Source organism: Xenopus tropicalis, chromosome 3, assembly GCF_000004195.4.
Source record: "Xenopus tropicalis strain Nigerian chromosome 3, UCB_Xtro_10.0, whole genome shotgun sequence".
Taxonomy (NCBI): domain Eukaryota; kingdom Metazoa; phylum Chordata; class Amphibia; order Anura; family Pipidae; genus Xenopus; species Xenopus tropicalis.
In genome coordinates this window covers 2,287,430-2,305,043 of record NC_030679.2, presented here as the reverse complement: position 1 = coordinate 2,305,043, position 17,614 = coordinate 2,287,430, and the positions used below count along the sequence as shown (strand labels likewise).

The 17,614-nt window shown below is 52.6% G+C and overlaps 1 protein-coding gene across 1 annotated transcript in view; it reads left to right on the top strand.

Moving 5' to 3' along the window:
* Positions 1-5,500: 5,500 nt before the first annotated feature.
* Positions 5,501-17,614, top strand: part of lmntd1 (lamin tail domain containing 1) — a 29,120-nt gene continuing 17,006 nt past the window's right edge. The window contains exons 1-7 of the mRNA XM_031898095.1: positions 5,501-5,635; positions 5,866-6,009; positions 7,680-7,846; positions 10,062-10,250; positions 11,320-11,413; positions 12,007-12,192; positions 15,034-15,159. Of these exons, the coding sequence (XP_031753955.1) occupies positions 5,516-5,635; positions 5,866-6,009; positions 7,680-7,846; positions 10,062-10,250; positions 11,320-11,413; positions 12,007-12,192; positions 15,034-15,159 (1,026 nt within the window). The 5' untranslated portion in view covers positions 5,501-5,515. The remainder of the gene's footprint in view (positions 5,636-5,865; positions 6,010-7,679; positions 7,847-10,061; positions 10,251-11,319; positions 11,414-12,006; positions 12,193-15,033; positions 15,160-17,614) is intronic.

Here is a 17,614-nt window from a genome sequence, read left to right as displayed (position 1 = left end):
TGCTTCCTTTGCACGGGGGAGTGTATTTCCCGGTACCCGTGTGACTGTCCTCTGCTTTCCTTTGCCCAGGGAGTGTATTTCCTGGTACCCATGTGACTGTCTCTGCTTCCTTTGCACGGGGGAGTGTATTTCCCGTTACCCGTGTGACTGTCTCTGCTTCCTTTGCACGGGGGAGTGTATTTCCCGGTACCCGTGTGACTGTCTCTGCTCCTTTGCACGGGGGAGTGTATTTCCCGGTACCTGTGTGACTGTCTCTGCTTCCTTTGCACGGGGGAGTGTATTTCCTGGTACCCGTGTGACTGTCTCTGCTTCCTTTGCACGGGGGAGTGTATTTCCCGGTACCCGTGTGACTGTCTCTGCTTCCTTTGCACGGGGAGTGTATTTCCCGTACCCGTGTGACTGTCTCTGCTTCCTTTGCACGGGGGAGTGTATTTCCGGTACCCGTGTGACTGTCTCTGCTTCTTTGCACCGGGGAGTGTATTTCCCGGTACCCATGTGACTGTCTCTGCTTCCTTTGCCCGGGGAGTGTATTTCCTGGTACCGTGGTGACTGTCTCTGCTTCCTTTGCACGGGGGAGTGTATTTCCCGGTACCCATGTGACTGTCTCTGCTTCCTTTGCACTGGGGGAGTGTATTTCCTGGTACCCGTGTGACTGTCTCTGCTTCCTTTGCACGGGGGAGTGTATTTCCTGGACCCGTGTGACTGTCTCTGCTTCTTTGCACGGGGGAGTGTATTTCCTGTACCCGTGTGACTGTCTCTGCTTCCTTGCACGGGGGAGTGTATTTCCCGGTACCCGTGTGACTGTCTCTGCTTCCTTTGCACGGGGGAAGTGTATTTCCCGGTACCCGTGTGACTGTCTCTGCTTCCTTTGCACGGGGGAGTGATTTCCTGGTACCGTGTGACTGTCTCTGCTTCCTTTGCACGGGGGAGTTATTTCCCGGTACCCGTGTGACTGTCTCTGCTTCCTTTGCACGGGGGAGTGTATTTCCGGTACCCGTGTGACTGTCTCTGCCTTCCTTTGCACGGGGGAGTGTATTTCCCTGGTACCCGTGTGACTGTCGTCTGCTTCCTTGCACGGGGGAGTGGTATTTCCCGGTACCCGTGTGACTGTCTCTGCTTCCTTTGTGCACGGGGGAGTGTATTTCCGGTACCCGTGTGACTCTCTGCTTCCTTTGCACGGGGGGAGTGTATTTCCGGTACCCGTGTGACTGTCTCTGCTTCCTTTGCACGGGGGAGTGTATTTCCTGGTACCCGTGTGACTGTCTCTGCTTCCTTTGCACGGGGGAGTGTATTTCCTGGTACCCGTGTGACTGTCTCTGCTTCCTTTGCACGGGGGAGTGTATTTCCTGGTACCCGTGTGACTGTCTCTGCTTCCTTTGCACGGGGGAGTGTATTTCCTGGTCCCCATGTGACTGTCTCTGCTTCCTTTGCACGGGGGAGTGTATTTCCTGGTACCCGTGTGACTGTCTCTGCTTCCTTTGCACGGGGGAGTGTATTTCCCGGTACCCGTGTGACTGTCTCTGCTTCCTTTGCACGGGGGAGTGTATTTCCCGGTACCCGTGTGACTGTCTCTGCTTCCTTTGCACGGGGGAGTGTATTCCCGGTACCCGTGTGACTGTCTCTGCTTCCTTTGCACGGGGGAGTGTATTTCCCGGTACCCATGTGACTGTCTCTGCTTCCTTTGCCCAGGGGAGTGTATTTCCTGGTACCCGTGTGACTGTCTCTGCTTCCTTTGCACGGGGGAGTGTATTTCCCGGTACCCGTGTGACTGTCTCTGCTTCCTTTGCACGGGGGAGTGTATTTCCCGGTACCCATGTGACTGTCTCTGCTTCCTTTGCCCAGGGGAGTGTATTTCCTGGTACCCGTGTGACTGTCTCTGCTTCCTTTGCACGGGGGAGTGTATTTCCCGGTACCCGTGTGACTGTCTCTGCTTCCTTTGCCCAGGGGAGTGTATTTCCTGGTACCCATGTGACTGTCTCTGCTTCCTTTGCACGGGGGAGTGTATTTCCCGTTACCCGTGTGACTGTCTCTGCTTCCTTTGCACGGGGGAGTGTATTTCCCGGTACCCGTGTGACTGTCTCTGCTTCCTTTGCACGGGGGAGTGTATTTCCCGGTACCTGTGTGACTGTCTCTGCTTCCTTTGCACGGGGGAGTGTATTTCCTGGTACCCGTGTGACTGTCTCTGCTTCCTTTGCACGGGGGAGTGTATTTCCCGGTACCCGTGTGACTGTCTCTGCTTCCTTTGCACGGGGGAGTGTATTTCCCGGTACCCGTGTGACTGTCTCTGCTTCCTTTGCACGGGGGAGTGTATTTCCCGGTACCCGTGTGACTGTCTCTGCTTCCTTTGCACGGGGGAGTGTATTTCCCGGTACCCATGTGACTGTCTCTGCTTCCTTTGCCCAGGGGAGTGTATTTCCTGGTACCCGTGTGACTGTCTCTGCTTCCTTTGCACGGGGGAGTGTATTTCCCGGTACCCATGTGACTGTCTCTGCTTCCTTTGCCCAGGGGAGTGTATTTCCTGGTACCCGTGTGACTGTCTCTGCTTCCTTTGCCCAGGGGAGTGTATTTCCTGGTACCCATGTGACTGTCTCTGCTTCCTTTGCACGGGGGAGTGTATTTCCTGGTACCCGTGTGACTGTCTCTGCTTCCTTTGCACGGGGGAGTGTATTTCCTGGTACCCGTGTGACTGTCTCTGCTTCCTTTGCACGGGGGAGTGTATTTCCCGGTACCCGTGTGACTGTCTCTGCTTCCTTTGCACGGGGGAGTGTATTTCCCGGTACCCGTGTGACTGTCTCTGCTTCCTTTGCACGGGGGAGTGTATTTCCTGGTACCCGTGTGACTGTCTCTGCTTCCTTTGCACGGGGGAGTGTATTTCCCGGTACCCGTGTGACTGTCTCTGCTTCCTTTGCACGGGGGAGTGTATTTCCTGGTACCCGTGTGACTGTCTCTGCTTCCTTTGCACGGGGGAGTGTATTTCAAGGTACCCGTGTGACTGTCTCTGCTTCCTTTGCACGGGGGAGTGTATTTCCCGGTACCCGTGTGACTGTCTCTGCTTCCTTTGCACGGGGGGAGTGTATTTCCCGGTACCCGTGTGTCTCTGCTTCCTTTGCACGGGGGAGTGTATTTCCCGGTACCCGTGTGACTGTCTCTGCTTCCTTGCACGGGGGAGTGTATTTCCTGGTACCCGTGTGACTGTCTCTGCTTCCTTTGCACGGGGGAGTGTATTTCCTGGTACCCATGTGACTGTCTCTGCTTCCTTTGCACGGGGGAGTGTATTTCCCGGTACCCGTGTGACTGTCTCTGCTTCCTTTGCACGGGGGAGTGTATTTCCTGGTACCCATGTGACTGTCTCTGCTTCCTTTGCACGGGGGAGTGTATTTCCCGGTACCCGTGTGACTGTCTCTGCTTCCTTTGCACGGGGGAGTGTATTTCCCGGTACCCATGTGACTGTCTCTGCTCCCTTTGCACGGGGGAGTGTATTTCCTGGTACCCGTGTGACTGTCTCTGCTTCCTTTGCACGGGGGAGTGTATTTCCCGTTACCCATGTGACTGTCTCTGCTTCCTTTTAGTCAGACTCGTCCTGTAACTCTTGTTATTCAGCAGGAAGATTTAAAGGGGAAATCTGCCATGTAACAATTGTAGGTAATTTGCAGGTCCCAGAGACTTGTTGGGGGGGGGGGGGGGGCTCAGGAGAGAAACAGATGACAATTTTAGGATAACTGACGCACACAGACACACAAAGGCGCAGACACTGAGCAGAACAACAAAAGCCTCTTATGGTTTCTGTGGAAACACAAGGGAACATTTTACAAGAACCGGTTCTTCCTCTGCTTGAGATTTGTGCGACATTTGGTAGCGACAATAACGAGTGATTCAGCCTCCCCCCCCCGATATTACTATAAATACACCGTCCGGACCCAGAACATTCCCTCTCTGTATATTTGTATTTATACATATGGGTAGGAGGTGCCATAGTGTTTCCCTTAGACAGTACAGTATGGGGGTACAGCTTATTGTGTGCCCAGAACATTCCTTCTCTGTATATTTGTATTTATACATATGGGTAGGGGGTGCCATAGTGTTTCCCTTAGACAGTACAGTATGGGGGTACAGCTTATTGTGTGCCCAGAACATTCCTTCTCTGTATATTTGTATTTATACATATGGGTAGGGGGTGCCATAGTGTTTCCCTTAGACAGTACAGTATGGGGGTACAGCTTATTGTGTGCCCAGAACATTCCCTCTCTGTATATTTGTATTTATACATATGGGTAGGGGGTGCCATAGTGTTTCCCTTAGACAGTACAGTATGGGGGTACAGCTTATTGTATGCCCAGAACATTCCCTCTCTGTATATTTGTATTTATACATATGGGTAGGGGGTGCCATAGTGTTTCCCTTAGACAGTACAGTATGGGGGTACAGCTTATTGTGTGCCCGGAACATTCCTTCTCTGTATATTTGTATTTATACATATGGGTAGGGGGTGCCATAGTGTTTCCCTTAGACAGTACAGTATGGGGGTACAGCTTATTGTGTGCCCAGAACATTCCTTCTCTGTATATTTGTATTTATACATATGGGTAGGAGGTGCCATAGTGTTTCCCTTAGACAGTACAGTATGGGGGTACAGCTTATTGTGTGCCCAGAACATTCCCTCTCTGTATATTTGTATTTATACATATGGGTAGGGGGTGCCATAGTGTTTCCCTTAGACAGTACAGTATGGGGGTACAGCTTATTGTGTGCCCAGAACATTCCCTCTCTGTATATTTGTATTTATACATATGGGTAGGGGGTGCCATAGTGTTTCCCTTAGACAGTACAGTATGGGGGTACAGCTTATTGTATGCCCAGAACATTCCCTCTCTGTATATTTGTATTTATACATATGGGTAGGGGGTGCCATAGTGTTTCCCTTAGACAGTACAGTATGGGGGTACAGCTTATTGTGTGCCCAGAACATTCCTTCTCTGTATATTTGTATTTATACATATGGGTAGGGGGTGCCATAGTGTTTCCCTTAGACAGTACAGTATGGGGGTACAGCTTATTGTGTGCCCAGAACATTCCCTCTCTGTATATTTGTATTTATACATATGGGTAGGGGGTGCCATAGTGTTTCCCTTAGACAGTACAGTATGGGGGTACAGCTTATTGTATGCCCAGAACATTCCCTCTCTGTATATTTGTATTTATACATATGGGTAGGGGGTGCCATAGTGTTTCCCTTAGACAGTACAGTATGGGGGTACAGCTTATTGTGTGCCCAGAACATTCCCTCTCTGTATATTTGTATTTATACATATGGGTAGGGGGTGCCATAGTGTTTCCCTTAGACAGTACAGTATGGGGGTACAGCTTATTGTGTGCCCAGAACATTCCTTCTCTGTATATTTGTATTTATACATATGGGTAGGAGGTGCCATAGTGTTTCCCTTAGACAGTACAGTATGGGGGTACAGCTTATTGTGTGCCCAGAACATTCCCTCTCTGTATATTTGTATTTATACATATGGGCCCCACACGACTCGCCCAGCTCCTCCTTGCTTTATGGCTGTCACTCAGAGCAGTCGCCCTTGGAGACCGTCAACAAACCCACAGGAGTCGGGAGGAGACTCTGCTAAGGGATGAAGTGAGTTCTCAGTAGTCTGAACCCCGAGTGCTGTGATTTCCTTGGGGGGGGGGTTAAACCTACAGCGACGCCAACGGGGAAAACGTGAGTAAATCGCTAAGATTTCCGTTCCTAAAGTCGCCATATTTGATCTTTTCTTTATAAAAAATGCATTAAAGGGGAACTTAACCCAAAAATTGCTTAATGAAAGTAAATGTATTAGTTCCTCAATATTTCTGTGCCCCCCCCAGGGACCGACCATGACCTCTAACCCCGACTCCCCCGCGGCGGAACTGGCGAGGCGCAACTCGGAGAGGGCGCAACTGCGCGACATAAAGGAGCGATTTAGTAACTACGTCCGAAATGTCCGGGTCCTGAGAAATCAGCTGACGCAGGTAACAGCCCCCCCCCAGGGCAGGGGTAACAGGGGGTATCTTGCCAGGGGTAACTAGAGATGTTATTGTATTAATACTATGGACCCCCCAATACAGAATTAGCTTAGAAATTCCTGAACCCCCAAGCACTTCACTGCAGGATTTGCTTTACATGGCTTATTAAATACTCCCCATGTTTGGGGGGGGGTTACACCTCCATTACAACTGAAGCCCCCCCCCCCCAGGCAGGGGTAACAGGGGGTATCTTGCCAGGGGTAACTAGAGATGTTATTGTATTAATACTATGGACCCACCCAATACGGAATTAGCTTCGAGATTCCTGAACCCCCAAGCACTTCACTGCAGGATTTGCTTTACTCTGCTTAATAATTAGGCCCCATGTTTGGGGGGGGTTACACCTCCATAACTGGTGAAGCCCCCCCCCAGGGCGGGGGTAACGGGGGTATCTTGCCAGGGGTATTGTATTAATACTATGGATCCCCCCAATACAGAATTAGCTTTGAGATTCCAGAACCCCCAAGCACTTCACCGCAGGATTTGCTTTACTCGGCTTAATAATTAGGCCCTATGTTTGGGGGGGGGGGGTTACACCTCCATAACTGCTGAAGCCCCCCCCCCAGGGCGGGGGTAACGGGGGTATCTTGCCAGGGGTATTGTATTAATACTATGGATCCCCCCAATACAGAATTAGCTTTGAGATTCCAGAACCCCCAAGCACTTCACTGAAGGATTTGCTTTACTCGGCTTAATAATTAGGCCCCATGTTTGGGGGGGGTTACACCTCCATTACAGCTGAAGCCCCACCCCCCCAGGGCTGGGGTTACAAGGGGCATCTTGCCAGGGGGAACTAGAGATGTTATTGTATTAATACTATGGACCCCCCCAATACAGAATTCGCTTTGAGATTCCTGAACCCCCAAGCACTTCACTGCAGGATTTGCTTTACACAGCTGAATAAATAAGCCCCATGTTTGGGGGGGGGTTACACCTCCATTACAGCTGAAGCCCCCCCATATCCCTGTTTGCAAGTAATGGGCCCATTAGGATGGAGACGACATTTACCCTCCCCTAATGAACCCCCCCCAAGGGCCACCGAGGGGGGGCGGGTTCCCAGCATCCTTAGCGGTCAGGGAGTTGTAGTTTCATAGAGGTGACAGGTTAAACAGCCACTTACCCCGTGACAATAGAGCAGAGAATGGCAAATAACTCAACTGCCCCGGCGGGGTCAAATCCTCTCTCCCTGACAATGGAAATGCCCCGGCCCGGGGGTTAAAGGTGACTGGTTAATCAATATCTATAGCCGGGGATTAATAGACTCTCCAGACTGGGGCTTATTGTTATTCCCCTCGGCCGCTCGCTGCTCTTATGGTGATTGTATTGATTGTCTGAGTCTGAGGGGAGTCAAAAAGGACAGAGGGGGGGGTTCTGGCCCAACATAAAGCTTCATGTTCTATTAAAGGGCAACTTAACCCATAATGTAATAGAAAGCAGCTTTCCAGTATCTGTTTATTCCTCATTTTTAATTTGTTCTCTGGTTCTGACTCCTGAAACAATGTAGCGGGAGCCAGTTCTCCTCCATTCCCGCTGTTACATGGTTTCAGGAGTCAGAACCACTAGTGATTTTTCAATTCCTCTCCAACCTGTCGACTCATTGGTTTCCCCCCACGTAGGGGGAAGGTTTCACGGCGGCGCCGCGCCTGGAGCAGGAAGTGCTGGGTATTCGGGCAAATTATGAACAGGAGATCCAGTCCCTACGGGCAGCGCTGGAGAAGTACAGGGAACTGGCACAGGGGGGCAACCACAGGGAGACCCCAACAGCACCAGAGTATCACAGCAGGTAACTGTAACCCATTATTAAAGGGGAAGTAAGAAAGAGGCAACTGGTAAGTTTTTGTCCAGGAAATACACTCCCCCGTGCACAGGAAGCAGAGACAGTCACACGGGTACCGGGAAATACACTCCCCCGTGCAAAGGAAGCAGAGACAGTCACATGGGTACCAGGAAATACACTCCCCCCGTGCAAAGGAAGCAGAGACAGTCACACGGGTACCGGGAAATACACTCCCCCGTGCACAGGAAGCAGAGACAGTCACACGGGTACCGGGAGATACACTCCCCCGTGCACAGGAAGCAGAGACAGTCACATGGGTACCAGGAAATACACTCCCCCGTGCAAAGGAAGCAGAGACAGTCACACGGGTACCGGGAAATACACTCCCCCGTGCAAAGGAAGCAGAGACAGTCACATGGGTACCAGGAAATACACTCCCCCGTGCAAAGGAAGCAGAGACAGTCACACGGGTACCGGGAAATACACTCCCCCATGCACAGGAAGCAGAGACAGTCACACGGGTACCGGGAAATACACTCCCCCGGGCACAGGAAGTAGAGACAGTCACACGGGTACCGGGAAATACACTCCCCCGTGCAAAGGAAGCAGAGACAGTCACATGGGTACCGGGAAATACACTCCCCCCTGCAAAGGAAGCAGAGACAGTCACATGGGTACCAGGAAATACACACCCCCGTGCAAAGGAAGCAGAGACAGTCACACGGGTACCGGGAAATACACTCCCCCGTGCAAAGGAAGCAGAGACAGTCACACGGGTATTGGGAAATACACTCCCCCGTGCAAAGGAAGCAGAGACAGTCACATGGGTACCGGGAAATACACTCCCCCGTGCAAAGGAAGCAGAGACAGTCACACGGGTACCAGGAAATACACTCCCCCATGCACAGGAAGCAGAGACAGTCACATGGGTACCGGGAAATACACTCCCCCGTGCAAAGGAAGCAGAGACAGTCACACGGGTATTGGGAAATACACTCCCCCGTGCAAAGGAAGCAGAGACAGTCACACGGGTACCGGGAAATACACTCCCCCGTGCACAGGAAGCAGAGACAGTCACATGGGTACCGGGAAATACACTCCCCCGTGCACAGGAAGCACAGACAGTCACATGGGTACCGGGAAATACACTCCCCCGTGCAAAGGAAGCAGAGACAGTCACATGGGTACCGGGAAATACACTCCCCCGTGCACAGGAAGCAGAGACAGTCACATGGGTACCGGGAAATACACTCCCCCGTGCAAAGGAAGCAGAGACAGCCACACGGGTACCGGGAAATACACTCCCCCGTGCAAAGGAAGCACAGACAGTCACATGGGTACCGGGAAATACACTCCCCCGTGCAAAGGAAGCAGAGACAGTCACATGGGTACCGGGAAATACACTCCCCCGTGCACAGGAAGCAGAGACAGTCACATGGGTACCGGGAAATACACTCCCCCGTGCAAAGGAAGCAGAGACAGTCACACGGGTACCGGGAAATACACTCCCCCATGCAAAGGAAGCAGAGACAGTCACACGGGTACCAGGAAATACACTCCCCCGTGCAAAGGAAGCAGAGACAGTCACATGGGTACCAGGAAATACACTCCCCCGTGCAAAGGAAGCAGAGACAGTCACACGGGTACCGGGAAATACACTCCCCCGTGCAAAGGAAGCAGAGACAGTCACACGGGTACCGGGAAATACACTCCCCCGTGCAAAGGAAGCAGAGACAGTCACATGGGTACCGGGAAATACACTCCCCCGTGCAAAGGAAGCAGAGACAGTCACACGGGTACCGGGAAATACACTCCCCCGTGCAAAGGAAGCAGAGACAGTCACACGGGTACCAGGAAATACACTCCCCCGTGCACAGGAAGCAGAGACAGTCACACGGGTACCGGGAAATACACTCCCCCGTTTCTATAGAATTGCATGGTTTTGTGAACTTTGTTTTATTTCCCTTTCCCCCAGATGAATACAAGTGATGGGGGGGGGGTCTCGCTGTTTATCACTCTGTCTCTTTGGCCTTCACGTTACACATTTGGGCGAGGGGGTAACAAGGCGATTAATTAACTTGTCCCCACTCGGCGGCGATGTCCTTGGCCTGAACCAACCTCACAAGTCTCATTTAATTGAGTTTCTTTAATTAGTGTTCATCGTTGCACTCAGGAGACCTCCCCTCCTAACGTTTCCCTCTCATCTCTCTCTCAATCCCAGACTCCTGGAGCTCAGCCGAGACCTCATCAAAAAGGACCAGGAGATCAGACATCTGCAGCTCCTCATGGCACAGAAAGAAGCAGAAATGCAAGGGTTAAAAACTGCGGCAGTTACTCCATCCATCCAATTGGATCTGGCCAAACAGGAGCTGAAAGATCTGCACCAGAGTCTGTGTGGCGCCCAGGAGAGGTACATGGGAAGCACTATGGCAGCTCCCACCCATATGTATAAATACAAATATACAGAGAGGGAATGTTCTGGGCACACAATAAGCTGTACCCCCATACTGTACTGTCTAAGGGAAACACTATGGCACCCCCTACCCATATGTATAAATACAAATATACAGAGAAGGAATGTTCTGGGCACACAATAAGCTGTACCCCCATACTGTACTGTCTAAGGGAAACACTATGGCACCCCCTACCCATATGTATAAATACAAATATACAGAGAAGGAATGTTCTGGGCACACAATAAGCTGTACCCCCATACTGTACTGTCTAAGGGAAACACTATGGCACCTCCTACCCATATGTATAAATACAAATATACAGAGAGGGAATGTTCTGGGCACACAATAAGCTGTACCCCCATACTGTACTGTCTAAGGGAAACACTATGGCACCCCCTACCCATATGTATAAATACAAATATACAGAGAGGGAATGTTCTGGGCACACAATAAGCTGTACCCCCATACTGTACTGTCTAAGGGAAACACTATGGCACCTCCTACCCATATGTATAAATACAAATATACAGAGAGGGAATGTTCTGGGCACACAATAAGCTGTACCCCCATACTGTACTGTCTAAGGGAAACACTATGGCACCCCCTACCCATATGTATAAATACAAATATACAGAGAGGGAATGTTCTGGGCACACAATAAGCTGTACCCCCATACTGTACTGTCTAAGGGAAACACTATGGCACCCCCTACCCATATGTATAAATACAAATATACAGAGAGGGAATGTTCTGGGCTCAGTTTATCACTGTGACAGTGGGTTTATTTGCCCTTTATCCTTGTTGGACTTCAAAAACAAAGGTCTTGGCCGGTGTCACAGACATATCCCAGGGGGACAATCAGTTTATCTGTGGGACAAGGGGCACAATGACCACCTCTCTGGGCTCCGCCTTGTGTCGGAGGGGGCGGCGGCCAATACTGATCCCCGGAGCGGAGGGAGGAGGCTTATTTACAAACTAACGGGCCGGAGATTTGCCCCTGACAGTGTTGGGCTTTTGTTCCAGATACGAGGAAGAACATTCTAAGCGGCTGCAGCTTCATGACCAGGTTCTAGATCTGACCGGCCGTATGGACCAGATGTCCGACAAGCACAGACAGGTGAGGGGGTTCCGTGGAACCCAATAGCCCAGAGTGGTCTAGTTACCCGTAGCAACCAAGCAGCAGGTAGTGTTTACTGGTCAGGCCCTAAGGTGACAGCTATGAAGGTGACAGCGGTTCTGTTAGGTATTTCAGGGGTTAAAACCCCCATTGCCCCCCCCGGGGGGACTTAGTGTCTGGCTCACAATCATCCTAATCGCTGCTAATCACCGGCTGTCATTAAAGGGACATTACGCTCAGTGTCTGCCGATGTGACTCCGCCCCCATTCCCATTATCGGACTCTCAGGTCCATTTTATTCCATTTCCCCCTCTATGAAATCAATGTCCCCCCCCCGGAGAGTGTCACAGGGTCTCTCTCAAGTGCAAATTACCGGCGCTGTGATTGCTCTGCCCCCCCCCCCCGGCCTATTAGGGGCCACAGGGCCACCAGCAATCAGTTGGGTCTTTATCTGCCCTGTGTCTGGCACGGAAGCTCCGCCCCCAGCGGCTGCAGGGAATTGCGGATAAATATTAGCCCCCCGAAATTTGAAATCAGCCCCCCCAGTTGGATCCTCATTAACCCACTGATACCCAACCCATTCCTTTATATCAGGAGTCTGAGGAAATGAGAGACCGTATCGACCAATCAGAGGCCCTCGTGCTCCAACTGGAACAGAAACTGAGGGCGGCGACTGGGGGAGGCTCCGCCCTGATGGAGGCGGTGCAGAAAATCCAGGAGGCCAGTGAGGCTGAAGTGAAGAGGCTCCAGCAGGAAACAGAGTCTGCCTACAGCCTGAGTGTGAGTGAGGGACACAGAGTGTGAGTGAGGGAGACAAAGCTACAGCCTGAGTGTGAGTGAGGGACACAGAGTGTGAGTGAGGGAGACAAAGCTACAGCCTGAGTGTGAGTGAGGGACACAGAGTGTGAGTGAGGGAGACAAAGCTACAGCCTGAGTGTGAGTGAGGGACACAGAGTGTGAGTGAGGGAGACAAAGCTACAGCCTGAGTGTGAGTGAGGGAGACAAAGCTACAGCCTGAGTGTGAGTGAGGGAGACAAAGCTACAGCCTGAGTGTGAGTGAGGGAGACAAAGCTACAGCCTGAGTGTGAGTGAGGGAGACAAAGCTACAGCCTGAGTGTGAGTGAGGGAGACAAAGCTACAGCCTGAGTGTGAGTGAGCGACACAAAGCTACAGCCTGAGTGTGAGTGAGCGACACAAAGCTACAGCCTGAGTGTGAGTGAGGGAGACAAAGCTACAGCCTGAGTGTGAGTGAGCGACACAAAGCTACAGCCTGAGTGTGAGTGAGCGACACAAAGCTACAGCTTGAGTGTGAGGGAGACAAAGCTACAGCCTGAGTGTGAGTGAGGGAGACAAAGCTACAGCCTGAGTGTGAGTGAGGGAGACAAAGCTACAGCCTGAGTGTGAGTGAGCGACACAAAGCTACAGCCTGAGTGTGAGTGAGCGACACAAAGCTACAGCCTGAGTGTGAGTGAGGGAGACAAAGCTACAGCCTGAGTGTGAGTGAGCGACACAAAGCTACAGCCTGAGTGTGAGTGAGCGACACAAAGCTACAGCTTGAGTGTGAGTGAGGGAGACAAAGCTACAGCCTGAGTGTGAGTGAGGGAGACAAAGCTACAGCCTGAGTGTGAGTGAGCGACACAAAGCTACAGCCTGAGTGTGAGTGAGCGACACAAAGCTACAGCCTGAGTGTGAGTGAGGGAGACAAAGCTACAGCCTGAGTGTGAGTGAGGGACACAAACTTACAGCCTGAGTGTGAGTGAGCGACACAAAGCTACAGCCTGAGTGTGAGTGAGGGAGACAAAGCTACAGCCTGAGTGTGAGTGAGGGAGACAAAGCTACAGCCTGAGTGTGAGTGAGGGAGACAAAGCTACAGCCTGAGTGTGAGTGAGGGAGACAAAGCTACAGCCTGAGTGTGAGTGAGGGAGACAAAGCTACAGCCTGAGTGTGAGTGAGGGAGACAAAGCTACAGCCTGAGTGTGAGTGAGGGACACAAACTTACAGCCTGAGTGTGAGTGAGCAACACAAACCTACAGCCTTGAGTGTGAGTGAGGGAGACAAAGCTTATAGCCTGAGTGTGAGTGAGAGACACAAACCTACAGCCTGAGTGTGAGTGAGGGAGACAAAGCTACAGTTTGAGTGTGAGTGAGTGACATAAACCTACTGCCTGAGTGTGAGTGAGGGACACAAGCTACAGCCTGAGTGTGAGTGAGGGACACAAGCTACAGCCTGAGTGTGAGTGAGGGACACAAGCTACAGCCTGAGTGTGAGTGAGGGAGACAAAGCTACAGCCTGAGTGTGAGTGAGGGATACAAAGCTACAGCCTGAGTGTGAGTGAGGGACACAAAGCTACAGCCTGAGTGTGAGTGAGGGACACAGAGCGTGAGTGAGGGACACAGAGCGTGAGTGAGGGACACAGAGCGTGAGTGAGGGACACAGAGCGTGAGTGAGGGACACAGAGCGTGAGTGAGGGACACAGAGCGTGAGTGAGGGACACAGAGCGTGAGTGAGGGACACAGAGCGTGAGTGAGGGACACAGAGCGTGAGTGAGGGACACAGAGCGTGAGTGAGGGACACAGAGCGCGAGTGAGGCTGCTGCAGGGGTATAACCGGGAGAGGGGGGGGCAGCAGAGCTGGGGGGGGGGGGGTCTCACAGTTTCGGGGGGGGGGGGGCAGAATATTCTCCCGGTTCTGACTCTTCTCTCAGCTCAGAACCATCTGGGCACAAACACAAATCTGCTTCCCACTTTATATCCTTATTAATAGGGGGGTGTGGCCCCGCCCCCTCCCCTCCCACATTCCTACAGGGTGGGCTCTGGGGGCCACAAATAAGCCTGGGGGGGGGCAGGATTAGAGCAGATTTATTGCATTAATTAGTAATTCCTCACATATGGCGGCAGGGTGGGGCCTATTCATAAGCCAAATTAACCCTCTGTGGGGAGGTGGGAGGGGTCAGGGTGCCAAGTAATGGAGCCAATAGATGGAAGCTGCCATATTGGTTGTGGGGAGATCTTATTATAAATACAGCGGGGGGAGCTGCATATTGGTTGTGGGGAGAGCTTATTATAAATACAGCGGGGGGAGCTGCCATATTGCTTGTGGGGAGAGCTTATTATAAATACAGCGGGGGGAGCTGCCATATTGGTTGTAGGGAGAGCTTATTATGAATACGGGGGGGAGGGAGCTGCCATATTGGTTGTGGGGAGAGCTTATTATGAATACAGCGGGGGGAGTTGCCATACCCCCTGTGTACAGAGAATTACCAGCCACACAGGGGTTAATGTCTGTGTGAGTTCTGCCCTCATTATCCCGGTATTTAGGGGGGTGTTTGTTGTTACAATGTCACTATCTGCCCCCCCCCCAAGACACAGAGCTGCCCTGGGCTTGTTTATCCTGAACTCATCAAAGAGCCAATTTACATATTGATGGAAAATTAGTGCCCCCCCCCTCCATTTGTAATGACTAAGGGCAAGCGGCTCTGGGGGGAGTGTTGCCCCCTGGGAGACATTTGGTAGTACTACAACTCCCAGCATGCCCTGAAATCTGTGGGGGGAAACAGGACTGGATCCCCCAGCTGCCCCGGGCGGGCCCCCCACTCACTGATCTCTGCCTTTGCCCCCCCAGTTGCTGCAGTTACAGATGCAGATGAACAGCGACCAGAGACTGCTGAGTCGGACCCAGGAGGAGAACCAGAACCTGCAGCGGCGGCTGGAAGAGCTGAGTGGGGAACTGGCGCTGACAGAGAGAAAGGTGAGTGCTGTGGCCCCCGGACTGCCTGTGGCCCCCGGACTGCCTGTGGCCCCCAAACTTCCCGTGGCCCCCAAACTTCCCGTGGCCCCCAAACTGCCCGTGGCCCCCAAACTGCCTGTGGCCCCCAAACTGCCTGTGGCCCTAACATCTGGTTCTGTACAGACACCCAGGGGCCCCAGAGCAGTTTGGACTCAAAATATATTGATGCTGAGTATCCAGTGCCCGTATATTGGGCTATAGGGCTGGCTTAGTGAGCTCCTGGGTGCCAGGGGGCAAAAAGTAGGGGTATCTATGGATCAGAACCAACTGGGATGCAGAATAGGCCCTGGCATTCCCAGTACCCAGAGGCCCAAACAGCCCCCCGGAAACTGGACCCACAGATTGCCAGTCTGGACTTTGCTAGAACCCACAGATTGCCAGTCCGGGCTTTGCTAGAACCCACAGATTGCCAGTCCGGGCTTTGCTAGAACCCACAGATTGCCAGTCCGGGCTTTGCTAGAACCCACAGATTGCCAGTCCGGGTCGGCTTATGAATCACTAGGGAACCCTGGGTAGGGGCACAAGTGAATGTGAGCGCAGGAGCGAGTCACGTGATCACTTTGCGTTCGTGCGGATCCTGGCGGCGCCGCGTTCCCTGCGCCAGATGGGCCGGAATATAAAAACACTAATTAACGGGATTATCCTTAATGGGGAATTTAGTGATTCGGATAAAAAGGTTTTCCCTGCAGTCGCCACTTTCTCTTCTCTGCCGCAACTGCGCCATTATCGTATGTCACCTGGGCAAAGCCCCGCCCCCTGCGCTGACTCTCCCCCCCCCACGCTGCCCCCCCGGCATTTGTCCCCGGTGACTTTTAGGAAGCAGAGACACATGGGCACCGGGAAATACACTCCCCCGTGCAAAGGAAGCAGAGACAGTCACACGGGTACCGGGAAATACACTCCCCCGTGCAAAGGAAGCAGAGACAGTCACACGAGTACCGGGAAATACACTCCCCCGTGCAAAGGAAGAAGAGACAGTCACATGGGTACCAGGAAATACACTCCCCCGTGCACAGGAAGCAGAGACAGTCACACGGGTACCGGGAAATACACTCCCCCGTGCAAAGGAAAGCAGAGACAGTCACATGGGTACGGAAATACACTCCCCCGTGCAAAGGAAGCAGAGACAGTCACACGGGTACCGGGGAAATACACTCCCCCGTGCACAGGAAGCAGAGACAGTCACACGGGTACCGGGAAATACACTCCCCCGTGCAAAGGAAGCAGAGACAGTCACACGGGTACCAGGAATACACTCCCCCGTGCAAAGGAAGCAGAGACAGTCACACGGGTACGGGAAATACACTCCCCCCGTGCACAGGAAGCAGAGACAGTCACACGGGTACCGGGAAATACACTCCCCCGTGCAAAGGAAGCAGAGACAGTCACACGCGGTACTGGGAAATACACTCCCCCGTGCAAAGGAAGCAGAGACAGTCACATGGGTACCGGGAAATACACTCCCCCGTGCAAGGAAGCAGAAGACAGTCACACGGGTACCGGGAAATACACTCCCCCGTGCAAAGGAAGCAGAGACAGTCACATGGGTACCGGGAAATACACTCCCCCCGTGCAAAGGAAGCAGAGACAGTCACACGGTACGGGGAAATACACTCCCCCCGTGCAAAGGATGCAGAGAGAGCACATGGGTACCGGAATACCACTCCCCGTGCAAGGAAGCAGAGCAGAGACAGTCACATGGGTACCGGGAAATACACTCCCCCGTGCAAAGGAAGCAGAGACAGTCACATGGGTACCGGGAAATACACTCCCCCGTGCAAAGGAAGCAGAGACAGTCACATGGGTACCGGGAAATACACTCCCCCGTGCAAAGGAAGCAGAGACAGTCACACGGGTACCAGGAAATACACTCCCCCGTGCACAGGAAGCAGAGACAGTCACATGGGTACCGGGAAATACACTCCCCCGTGCAAAGGAAGCAGAGGCAGTCACATGGGTACCGGGAAATACACTCCCCCGTGCAAAGGAAGCAGAGACAGTCACATGGGTACCGGAAATACACTCCCCCCGTGCAAAGGAAGCAGAGACAGTCACATGGGTACCGGGAAATACACTCCCCCGTGCAAAGGAAGCAGAGACAGTCACACGGGTACCGGGAAATACACTCCCCCGTGCAAAGGAAGCAGAGACAGTCACACGGGTACCGGGAAATACACTCCCCCCGGCAAAGGATGCAGAGAGAGTACATGGTGTACCGGGAAATACACTCCCCCCGTGCAAAGGAAGCAGAGACAGTCACATGGGTACCGGGAAATACACTCCCCCGTGCAAAGGGAAGCAGAGACAGTCACATGGGGACCGGGGAAATTACACTCCCCGTGCAAAGAAGCAGAGACAGTCACATGGGGGTACCGGAAATACACTCCCCCGTGCACAGGGAAGGCAGAGACAGTCA